The sequence below is a fragment of the Orycteropus afer genome, unplaced genomic scaffold (assembly GCF_000298275.1).
Source record: "Orycteropus afer afer isolate SDZICR_OR568_19922 unplaced genomic scaffold, OryAfe1.0 scaffold00179, whole genome shotgun sequence".
Taxonomy (NCBI): Eukaryota; Metazoa; Chordata; class Mammalia; order Tubulidentata; family Orycteropodidae; genus Orycteropus; species Orycteropus afer.
In genome coordinates this window covers 5,683,510-5,695,810 of record NW_006921766.1, presented here as the reverse complement: position 1 = coordinate 5,695,810, position 12,301 = coordinate 5,683,510, and the positions used below count along the sequence as shown (strand labels likewise).

The following is a 12,301-nucleotide window of genomic DNA, read 5'->3' as shown; positions in this document are numbered from 1 at the left end:
CCTAGAGACTCCTGACTTTTCACTACATTTCTCAACAAAGCTTCAGAACATCTCCCCTCTGCAGGGCCACCTCAGCCCTTGGGCTCCACTCACAAACCAGCACTGAGGCAGCACCAAGGAAGGCCATTCCTGGGGAGCTTCCCAGGGGTCCTGACAGACCAAGGCCTAGAACTGTCACTGCAGTCCTGTCCCCAGGCAGACAGGAGAAGCTTAGGTGTAGCGAAGCCTAAATCATTGGAGTAACACATTTGATTGATGGGGGGAAAAATTATGCTCTAAGGAAGGAATTCACTGGGAGAAGGAAGTCAAGAAAAATTACTCCTTACTCCCAGAAGGCATTATAGCTGCCATGATAGCTAACAGCCTGGGTGAAAACAAAAATAAAATACCTGTTGCCATCAAGTTGATCCTGACTCTTGGTGCCCCATGCACTACAAAGTAAAACTGATATGTCCCATAGTTTTCTATAGCTGTAATCTTTTTTAGTCTTTTCAAATTGTTATCCCCTTCTTTCTTTTAATAAGGGGCTCTCATGGTGCAGTGGTGAAGGCATTTGGCCACTAGCCAAAAGGTAGGCAATTTGAACCCATCAGCTGCTCCGTGGGAGAAAGATGAGGCAGTCTGCTTCCATAAAGATTTACAGCCTTGGAAACCCTAAAGGGGCAGTTCTACTCTGTTTTATAGGGTCACTATGAGTAGGAATCAACTTGATGGCAGTGGGTTTGGGGTTTTCTTTTAATGGAAATATAATTCACATATGATTAAATTCACCTAAAGAGTACAACTCTGGTTTTTAGTATATCCATAAGTGTTGTACAACTATCACTGCAATCTAATTTTAGAATATTTTCTATTCCCCAAAAACACATCCTGTGCCCAATTAGCAGTCTCCTCATTCTCCTGTACCACCACCCCTGCAACCATTAATCTCTTCTCTCTGTGGGATCTGTCTATTTTGTACAGTTCATATTAATGGAATCATACAGTATATGGTCAGTGGCTGTCTGTAACCTTTATGGAAGCAGATCGTCAGGCCTTTTTCCATAACCCCACTGGGTAGCTTTGAACCACCAATCTGGAGGTTAGTGGTCAAGCATAAACGGTTTGAGCCACCCAGGAACAACAGTCTAGGTAGGGTTAGGAAAAGCAGGCTGCAGACCATGTCAGCCCAGAGCAGACATGTGAAGAACTTGTCTGCATGCCAGGAGATCTGGTTATGCAACTGGGTGCAGGGAAGGCGGGCAAGTGGTAGCAAGTTTTTTTTTTTTAAAGGGAAGCACGCCTTTAGAGCCCTTTAAAGCAATCAAAACCCAAATCACACAGCTTCGCTGGGCCTTCTGTTCTCCATCCTGGATACTACATCAATGGACAACTACAGGCTCTTCAACCAACACAGGGTGTTCGAATGAAAGATCTGAAAACACCTTCTCAGTCCATAGTGCTGCCCACTCAGAAGGACACCTAGACATAAGGACTTCCTGATCTGCAGCTCTCCCTTTCAGTGACAAGGAATCTAAGGTGTCCTCAAAGCTCACTTAAGCCCACCACTGGGGCAAGGTATAGATTTTGCACCCTTGGCCCTCCTGGCAGCCCCTGGTGGAGTGCCAGCTTTGCCCCTAGCTTTCCCCTCTGCTGTGTAAACCAGACACCTTTGAAATCGCTGAACGCTGTGTGTGGGATTAAGCCACAACTCATTAACATTAATGGGAACCAGGACTCACTTGGAAAATGGCCCCTTTTTGCTCTCCTTCAAGGCTAAGGGACATTTTAAAGCCTTTTAATTAACTCCTGGACTCCTTCTCAAGCATATCTATTCATAAGAAACAGGGCTGAGTAAGGCATATGGGGAATCCATGCTGGCTGTGCCCAGGTGAGCCAACGGGCCCAGATGAGGCAATGGGTCTGGTGTCACCACCAGCTGAACTACAGGGTTTATAACCAGTGACTTGGTCCCTTCAATATGTCCCTGGCCACATCTGTGGAGAGGAGATGGGAAAGAAGCCAGTGAAACAGGGCCTTGTTTTACATTTCTGCAGGTGGGGTTGGAGGGGAGAGTGTTGTGGGCCCTGGCACATGAGGGCAAGATACCATCTCTGAGTTCCATGGCATTCAAGCCTCGGCAGTGCTTGAAAGAACCCTCCCCTCTCCCCACTCTCGTAAGGAAACTGTTAATCTGCCTAAAATAAAACCATCCCTGAGAACCCACAAATCTGCAAAGCAGCTGGAACTGGGAAATAATGCATTATAATTCTCAAAACAAATTTACCAATGGGAATATTTCAGTTAAAAAAGAATAAATAGCCATTTCCTTGGAGTTGTTAAAAGCTATAGAGGTATTTGGGTGTTTTTTCTAAACTTACCTGAGGATAATATTTTATATCTTAGAGAATAAGTTTTGAAGCCCAGCTTTTTAAGTCACAATAAACACTACAGAGCCACCAACTTTGTCCACTGTCCCAAAATGTCGAAGTCTAAATTGCTGGTGATTTATTAATGTAATAACATTTTTAGCACTTAGAAGTTTATATGAAACTTTAATAAATTATATATCTTTGCATATATACATACATATTATATATATAATATATATATAGTATATATATATAATATATATAATATGTGTATATATATATATATATATATATATATACACACACACACACACACACACACACATAAAACCAATAAAACCAAACTCACTGCCATCAAGTTGATTCTAACTCATAGCAACCCCCATTTGGTTTCCAAGGCAGTAAATCTTTATGGAAATAGATTGTCTTCCTTCTGCAGAACGGATGGGGGCTTGAACCAGCTGGTGAGCTCAAACTGCCAACCTTCTGGTTAGCAGTCAAATGCCCAAGTGCTATGCCACCAGAGCTACATATACATATATACATCTATCTATCTATCAATAAACAGCTTAAAAATTTAAATTCAGAAATGATGTTGGACTGAGATATAGGAATCTTTGTACTCAGAGCTTCCCCCTCATTTGTGGCCTTTCTATTTCTGTCATTTTCAGATCTTTCTGGCCACTTCAAAATGTAATTGGTAAAAATAAATTAAGCATAAATTCTGTATAAAATCTGCAGCATCAAAATGTAAACTCCAAATTCAGAATTCCCTGATGGTAGCCAGCCTCTCCTGGGTCCCTTCTCCTCCATCCACAGATGAGACGCCCTTCCCACCACCATCCAGTCGATTCTCACTCACTGTGACCCTGTATATTATAGAGAATTGAGCTCCTCTGAGCTTTCTTCTTCTTTACAGAAGCAGAACATCAGATCTTTCTTCCATGGTGCTGCTGGATGGGTTTGAACCGCCAACCTTTAGGTTAGCAGTTGAATGTAAATTGTTCATGCCACCCAGGGGCCTTTAACATTTCTCATTTGACCTACCCCGTGCCGGCTTGCCTTCCTCCCTGCTTGGATAATCACTGTCAACAGCAAATATCTTATAATTCACAGATACACTTTCATATACAACATTTGACTCAATTTGACCAAGAGCATAACACACTCAATTGTGTCCCCAAGTATGTGGGCCCCTTGACTTCTGAGTCAAGCTAGATAAAACCAATAAAGAGGATGGTTTGGGCTGTGCTGCTTTACAGAGAGAGGTGACTTTTAAAAGACAGTGGAACATTCCCCTGATGTATTCTATTCTTCTGAATATAGTCTATTCTGTACAAATTGGTTACATAAGGACAGCCTGCAATTCCAAAACAAATCATTTTAACTTGAAGTGTGTTTACACATTTTTACTACTGATTACACAAACACTTCAAACTTTGCAAAGTAGATGACTGCTGCAAAAGTCAATTCTCTCTAATAGTATCAATACCCATTGTAGTCAAGTTGATTCCACTCATGGCAATCCCATGTGGGTCAGAGTAGAACTGTACTCCACAGAGTTTCCAAGGGCTGATTTTTAGGAAGCAGATCACCAGGCTTTTCTTCCAAGCAACCTCTGCCTCCAATCTTTCAAAGATTAGCTCATTACCATTTATACCACCCAGGGAATCCACTGGCTATACAAAAGGGAAGTATAGGAGGGGCACATGACTGGGAGTTGGAATGGCAACCTATGACCTTATTTCAAGATTGCACATTAAAGTATAATTGTTGCAAATAATGGCCACTGAATACTGCCCAATGGCAGATAAATGCAAAGCTTTCAAGCTATGTCTCCAGGAACAAAGAGCTGACACTCAGAACCTCAAACTTGCACTCCCACTGCCCTGTATACACCCACATAGCTATTTCTAAGAATAAAAGAAACATGTTACATAAATACATTTTCTGTTTGTTTTGGGGCTTCTGTGATGGTGACTAACATGGCTGATTAAGAAGAGAGTCAGTCACCCAAAACACCCACCCTTCAGCCCTTTCAGGATGAGGCTCTCAAGGAGGAGGGGATTTGGTGCCACTTCCACTTCCTGTGAAATGCTTTGTCAGGACAATGGTTCCCATGCAGCCTGTATCCCACTTTCCTCTGAGCCAGACATGCTATTTATGAAGGCATTCTTTTGTCCTTTCTGGAATCTTCACCCACAAATTAAAACTGCCATAAAGCCAGCAGGTCTGCAAACTCAGATGTCTATAAGGAGAGAGGAAAAGAAGCTATTCAAACAAAAAGATTTCAAGCACTAACAGTGGATTTACCTACAAGGAAAGCAAGCCGCTAGTTTCGCAGACAAGAACAGCACTCATTTCCTTAGTGAGCAATTATTAAGTATCTACTAGAAGGCACTGAAAGGCACTCTGGTGGCACTGTGGTTAAAGTATTGGGCTGCTAACCAAAAGGTCAGCAGTTCAAATCCACCAGCTGCTCCATGGGAAAAAGATGAGGCAGTCTGCTTCCATAAAGATTTATAACCTTGGAAACCCTTTGGTGCAGTTCTATTCTGTCCTGTAGTGTCACTACCAGTCAGAATCAACTTGACAGCAGCGGGTATAAGGCATTGGTGGTTCAATACTGGGTCAAATCCTTGCCTTCCATATGGAAGAGGCAGGTTTGACTCCCAGCCAATGCATCACGTGTCCAGCCACCACCCAACTGTCAACGGAGGTTTGTGTGTTGCTACGATGCTAAACAGGTTTCAGTAGAGCTTCTAGACTAAGATGATTGACTTCTGAAAATCAGCCAATGAAAATTATGGATCATAATACTGACTACAACCAATCATTGCGGTGGTGCAGGACTGGGCAGCACTTTGTTCCACCATGCATGGGGTCACCATGAGTCAGGGCTGAGTCAAGAGCAGCCAACAACAACTTTTATCTTCTAGTCAATAACTTATTATTGAGAAATAACTAACTTAGGGGCCACTTGTACTTATGGCTCAAAATGAAAATGGACTTGCTCACTGTTCTCCACCACTCAGAAGAAAAGCACAGTGAGGGACCATGGTCTGCGAGTGCAGGAGGCAGTGTGCACAGCCCACATGCAATCTCTCTTCTAGCCCCACCCTCGTTTCACAGGAGAGAAAACTGAGGCCCAAACAGAAGGAAGGGCAAGGCTGGACCCTATACCAATATCCCTGGCTCTCAGGCCATCAGAGATGTCCCACAAACACTTTGGAACCAGCAAGAATAAAGCAATCGGAGCACCCCAACGAACTCCTCTCTCTGGTCCCCTAAATAAACTGGGGAGGCTTCTAGGTCATCCTGCTTGTGTCTTTTCCATTCACTGAGTGGAGAAGAAAGGGGTGATGCAACACACAACAGTGTGGCCCAGCACATGGCCCCATGTATCCCAAGAAATGTGGGATACCTCCAGAGGTATCTTGGAAGAAAGGCCTGACAATACACTTCCAGAAAATCAGCCACTGGAAACATACTGAGCGAAGTTCTACTCTGACACACAGTAAGTTGCCATGAGTTAGAGCTGACTTGATGGCAACTGGTTTAACAGATTTTAAGGTTCCATTTCTCAACAGCATTACCCTAGAGATGGGTCAGCCCTGCCTTCTGAAAGAATCCAGCACTCTGAGCCCCATTTGGCCACTTGCCTCTGCCCAGCCTGGGCAAGCCCCTACCTTGACGTGGTAGTGGGCATCCAGCAGGATGTTGGCGGGCTTGAGGTCCAGGTGGAGGAGAGGTGGGGACATGCAGTGCAGGAAGTTCATGCCCACCGCGGTCTCGTGGGTGATGCGAAAGCGCAGCTCCCATGGCAGTGGCTCCGAGGCCAGCAATTTTTCCAGTGAGCCTGTCTCCATGTACTCCATGACAAGGCCAACAGGTTCTCGGCATATACCATACACAGGCAATATATAACGAAACTTGGCCATTTCCATCTTCTTGGCTTCTTCCAAGAGTTCCATGCGCTCCCTAAAAAAGTTCAAAGATATGAAGTGAGAGCAATGGTCACCCCCCACAGAATGAAGCACTCCAGCCAAGAGAAAACCAGCTCTAAACAGCTGAGAAAACAACAAGAATGTATATGCATATATGTGTGCACAAAGAGCTCACTTTAATGTCCATAATCAAATTCTAGGTCTTCCCAACATCTGCCATCCTAAGGCTATTTAAACACACCTTATGCATCATGAGGTCATTGCCAATGAGGAGAGAAATTCTAATTATTTTAATTATCTGAACACTACAAATATCATGGAGCCAAGGCAAACACTTGGGGTTGCAGAGTCAGGAGGTCAATGCTGACAATTCCTTCTCTCAGGATAAGGTTCCATCTAAAAGTTATAACTAATTATTCTAGGAACCCAACTCCCCTTCTTTGTTTAAACCCAACACTTGGGCCAGACCAATTATTCCTGAATTCAACTTAACACTTAAATTAATGGAATAACATGAGTCTAAAGCAGGAGGCTCTGGTGGTGTAGTGCCTAAAGCATTTGACTGCTAACCAGAAGGCTGGCGATTCAAACCCACCAGCCACTCCTCGGAAGGAAGGTTGGGCAATGTATTTCTGTAATGATAAACCAAAAAACCAATTCACTGCCATCGAGTCAGATACGACTCATAGCAACCCCTTCCTTGGGTTTCTAAGACAGTATCTCTGTGGGAAGTAGATTGCCCAGCCTTCCTTCCAAGAAGTGGCTGGTGGGTTTGAACTGCCAGCCTTCTGGTTAGCAGTCAAATGCATTAAGCACTGCACCACCAGAGCTCCCTCTGTAGTGATACCACCTCAGAAACCCAAAGAGGGGTCGCTGTGAGTTGGATCAGACTCTATGGCAGTGCATTGCATTGTGTTTAGAGGAGGAGGCTGCAAACTACAGTCATAGGGCCAAGTTCAGCCTGCCACCTGTTTCTGTAAATAAAGTTTTATTAGAACACAGCCCCCCCTATTCATTTATATATTGTCTATGTCTGTTTTATACTACCACAATAGAGTTAAGAAGTTGTGGTAGAGTGAAATATTTAACTTCTGGCCCTTCACAGAAAAAGTTTTCCAACCCCTGGTCTCAGATCTCTTCTCTATTGCAACCTGTGTCTATGTGTTGTTTCTGTTGTTGTGTGCCCTCAAGTCGGACCCAACTCATAGTGACCCCTCCTTGGGTTTCTGAGGCAGAACACTACGGAAGTAGATTGCCCCATCTTCCTCCCAAGGAGTGGCTGGTGGGTTTGAACCGCCAGCCTTCTGGTTAGCAGTCAAGTGTCTTAGGTGCTATGCTACCAGAGCTCCTATGCAGATTAAAATCCCAGGGCAATGGTCTATATTAGCATTATGGCTCAGAAGTCTCACAGTGTTCTCAGGAAGAAAGCTAAATTCCATGAGAGCATGTTTTGGACATGTACAAACGAGGTCTGCAGCTTCCAAACACAGTAGAAATCACTAGAGGAGCTTGCAGAAATGCAGATCTCCAGGCCCCACTGCTGGAGAAAGATTCTGTTGTTCTGGGTTGGTGCTGGGAATCTGCTTCCTAATAAGCTCCTCTGACGGAAACTTACAGAACTTCACTTGGAGAAACACTGACCTATTAGAGCCAGGGTTACACATGCTGGGCAGGCAGCAGGCAAGGCAGCCTCCAGGTGATTCGCTCAGAATGCAGGGTCTAGCAACAAGCCTGTCCACAAACCAAGACACAGCTTGGTTCCCACCAGGACACCTCCCATAATTCAGACATCTTTGGCTTTTTGTGGCAAATGTTTTCCCAGTGCTAACCTTGCAGCAAACCATTAGGAAAGCACTCAGTGGACATCTATTCCAACTTCTTCCTCTGCTGGAGGGGAGCTTTGGTGGTGTAGTACCTAAGGCATTTGACTGCTAACCAGAAGGCTGGTGGTTCAAACCCACCAGCCACTCCTTGCAAGGAAGACTGGGCAATCTACTTCCATAGTGATACTGCCTCAGAAACCCAAGAAGGGGTTGCTATGAGTCAAAATTGACTCAGTAGCAGTGAGTTTGGTTTCTTTGGTTTCGTACCCTGCTGGAGAATCTGAAACTGTGCCGCCAAAGTGTGATCATTTCCTATTGGTCTGACCTCCCCTTGAGACTAGCGCATAATACCAGGTTACCCTTAAAGTTATGAAGAATGTCCTATGGAAGGGGGACAAGAGGCAAGGATGAGCCCCCTTGCTTGGTTAACACCTGCCATCCAATCAATGCCAACTCACAGCACCACCATGTGCATCAGAGTAGAATTGTGGTCCACAAGTGTGGTAGTTAAGTTTGTGTGTCAACTTGGCTGGGCCTGGGTGAGTGGCTGGGCAGCTGGATGTAGTATTCCCCATGATGAGACTGGTAATCAACTCCATGGTGGAATCTACTGTGAGCAGCTGAGTAGCTAGCTGCCTTTGGGATGTGGTCTGCTTCCCGTATGTAAGGAGAAGCCTTGGGGAACCATCTCTAGCTTATGACACACTTGAACCCTTCATGTAGCCATGTCATTGTTCAGCAGCCTGCCACGCTCTTCCAATCCTGGGACTTTCAATGGACTTGAATTAATGGCCTGCAAAGTGGTTTGGTAACATTGAGACTGTGCCTTTATACTTATTAACCTTGTGCTTGTCAGTCTCAGCAGCCAGCAGCTGTCTGAGTGAAGAAAAGCCTCTAGCTTCAGTGAACAGGGAGCAGGAGGCAGAACTGAGGCCCACGGTTGAGAGGCCTTCACCCAACTCCTTTGAAAGAAACTTCAAAGAGCCTGGCACTTTGAACTTGGACTTAAAGCCTCCAAATTGTAAGAATAAAGTCCTGTTTTAAGGCCATCCCATTTGTGGTATATTCCTGTCAAAGCGGCACTAGAAACCAGAACAATGGGGTTTTCAATGGCTAATTTTTTCTGAAGAAGATCACCAGGTGCCTTTCTTAAAAGGTGCCTCTGGGTAGACTCAAACCTCCAACCTTTTAGCTAGGCGCCAAACATGTTAACTATTCACACCACCTAAGGACTTCCCTTACATGATATTGTTTACCAAGAGCTGTAGCATCATGGTTCTTCCTGTGTTGAATTCTTGCCAGGAAATTCCCACACAAGCAACAGGCACTAGGAGAAGACCCCTGCACCTCTGACCAACTCCTATAGCTGTGAACTGGGTCACTCCAGGGGTAGACCAGTGGAGTCTCAAGTAGGGGTAACTTTAATGCCTGAAGACATTTTGCTTATCACAGCTCAGGTGGGCTATTGGCATCTGGTGGGTGGAGCCAGAGACACCACAAAACATCCTACAGCGTACTGCACAGGTCCACAACCAAGAATGTTCCAGACCAAAGTGTCAACAGTACAGAGTTTGAGGACTCTTGGTAGAGATTGGGTTAATACATTTTCAGTCAAATTTACAATAAAATACCATGGACTAGAATAGCCAACTTAAGTCATGCCAGCACTTAATCTACCTTTACTTTACTTTTATTTTTTAGCTTACCTTTATTTTGGGAGCTCTGGTGGTGTAGTGCCTAAGGAATTTGACTGCTAACCAGAAGGCTGGTGGGTTTGAACCTTCCTTCCTCAGAAGGAAGACTGGGCGATCTACTTCTGTAGTGACACCACCTTGGAAACCCAAGGAGTGGTGGCTATGAGTCAGATCTGACTCGAGGGCAGTGAGTTATTTGAAACCATTTCTAATTAAAATTCATTCATGGAAATTATTTACCAAGTCCCTACTACATGTTAGGATTCATGACAAGAGAGACTTCTTTCTGTCTTCCTTACGGTTTATGTTCCAGAGGAGATGGTGGGTGTTGGTTTAGGTGTCATGGAGTCGATTTTGACTCAAAGCAACCGCATATGACAGATTGTGTTTTAGGCCCATAGGATTATTTGGTGGGGGGGGGGGGGGGTTGGTGAGCGGTGAGGGAGGCTGTAATCTTTACAGGAGCAGATCACCAGGTCTTCCACAGGGTCACTGGATGGGTCTGAACCACCAACCATTCAGTTAGCAGCTAAGCACTTAACTGTTGCTCCACCCAGAAGATGGATAAATACACCCCCCCCCCAAAAAAAAAGTGTGCTTAGAAAATCTACATACTTTGAAAGAAAAGTATAGGGGTTGGAGTACAGCTGAGAGAATAAAGGGGGCTTCTAATTTAGAGTGAGGAAAGGAATGCAAGGAAGGGCCCACAGGGAAAGCTCTGAGAAACTGAGAACCTGCTCAGAAGACAAGGTGAAGGAGACACAGGTGAAGGAGTGGGGGGAAGGAGGCCTGAGTCCCCAACAGAACAGGCAGCACATGCCAGGGCCCAGCTTATTGGAGGATCCAAAGGTAGTTGGGGTGATAGGGATAGCATCAGGTCTTGCAGAACCTCACAGGCCATGGGAAGATTTCAGCTTCGATTCTGCCTGATGGTTTCCAAGCAGTGATGATCTATCTGCTCAAATGTGAGTTTGGGCTGCTAAATAGAGACAGTGAACTGGAAAGAGAAGGGGCACCTGGCAGGGACTCCTTGGCTGCAGAAGTGGAAAAGGAAGAGCCAACAGATGCCCGACACACTCGCAACAGGCCTGGATGAGGATTTGGACATGGGAAGAAAGGAGGCAAGGATACTCCTGGATCCCAAGAGCCCACGCTGTTGCAGGGGCCAGCTACGGGAGTGGGAACCCTGAAGGAGGAATGGGGGATTGAAGTAGAGTCAAAAGTCTAATTTTGAACATGTTTGGAGACAATTCCACTAATCTGTGTATCAGCTATGAAATCTAAACTACTATAAGGTAAAGCTGAGTTCAGCTTGCCTTGCTTTCTTAGCAAGGTCTCTCCAGGAGAGTATAAGTTGGCTGAGGGGGTCTTCAGGAAGGGTCCCTACTAGGTGTGGGCTAAAGGGCTGACCCTCTCCCAGGCAAGAAACCATCAGCTGCTCCCTCCCTTCACTGAGAAACTCCATGGACAAAAGGGTAAGCCCCCCACCCCAACCCCTGCAGCCACAGCACAGGGCCAGGCTCAAGGACCAGATGTGGGGCCAGACCCAAAGCATAAACCAATGAGAACATGAGGCCATCCCAGGCATGGTGGTCAATCCCTAACCAGGCTGGATTCCCAACCCACCCCCAGGCATCTGAAGACAAGGAAGGCAAGGAGCTGGAATCACCCTCAAGCACCTTTTAAAATGAAATCAGTCACTTAAGGAGAAGAAAGAAACCAACACCTCTAATTCCCCCTCCCTCCTAGGAAAACACTCACAGCTAAAGACTTGCATTGCCCCTTTAACTGGATGCTGCTTCTTTTGTATACTGTATTAAGAATCAGCTTCATGATTTGTATTTGTACCCTACTGCTTCTACATTATTTAATATAGTGGCCAGTTTCCCACCTTTGCCCACACCAGCATGGGTGCTCCTCTAAGGGGTCCTGCACCAGCTGGCACTGATGTGCCCTTCAGTGGGATTCAGGGAAACCCACTTCCAGTGTCAAGTAGTCATTGACCAAATCATCTTTCCAATTTCAACACACATTCTGAGAGTACTCCCTGAAGCCAGCTAGCCTGTCTAATTGCAAACAGGTGTTTTAAGAACAAAATCAATTAAATTAAGACAGAATATCTTGATAAGTGGAACTTCTGAGCCACTCTGCAAGCAAAGTGTTTCTTCCATTTGCCCAAAGGGCTCAATACATAAAACCCAGGTGACTTCAGATTGCCAAGCTCATTAGAGACTCCCCACAGCGCTGGCAGCACATCACTCGCACTCCACCCTCTCCACCCTCCACACTGAGTTCAGCAAGTTCTTGTTCCCTCTCCTGCCTCAGGCCCTTTACACAAAACAGAGACCCCGTTTACTTTATTTAAAAAAAAAAAAGAAAAAGAAAACCATTGCTGGTTTGCACCTGAAAGCTTCAGCCTGAACTTCTCCCAAGCAGTCAAAGCAGGCTTTGCACAGCAGCCTCAAGGGAACAGAATAGATGTCCCC

The 12,301-nt window shown here is 45.2% G+C and overlaps 1 protein-coding gene across 1 annotated transcript in view; it reads right to left on the bottom strand.

Moving 5' to 3' along the window:
* Positions 1-12,301, bottom strand: part of RIPK4 (receptor interacting serine/threonine kinase 4) — a 30,734-nt gene that overhangs the window by 12,232 nt on the left and 6,201 nt on the right. Inside the window, exon 2 of the mRNA XM_007947283.1 lies at positions 6,041-6,332. Within this exon, the coding sequence (XP_007945474.1) occupies positions 6,041-6,332 (292 nt within the window). The remainder of the gene's footprint in view (positions 1-6,040; positions 6,333-12,301) is intronic.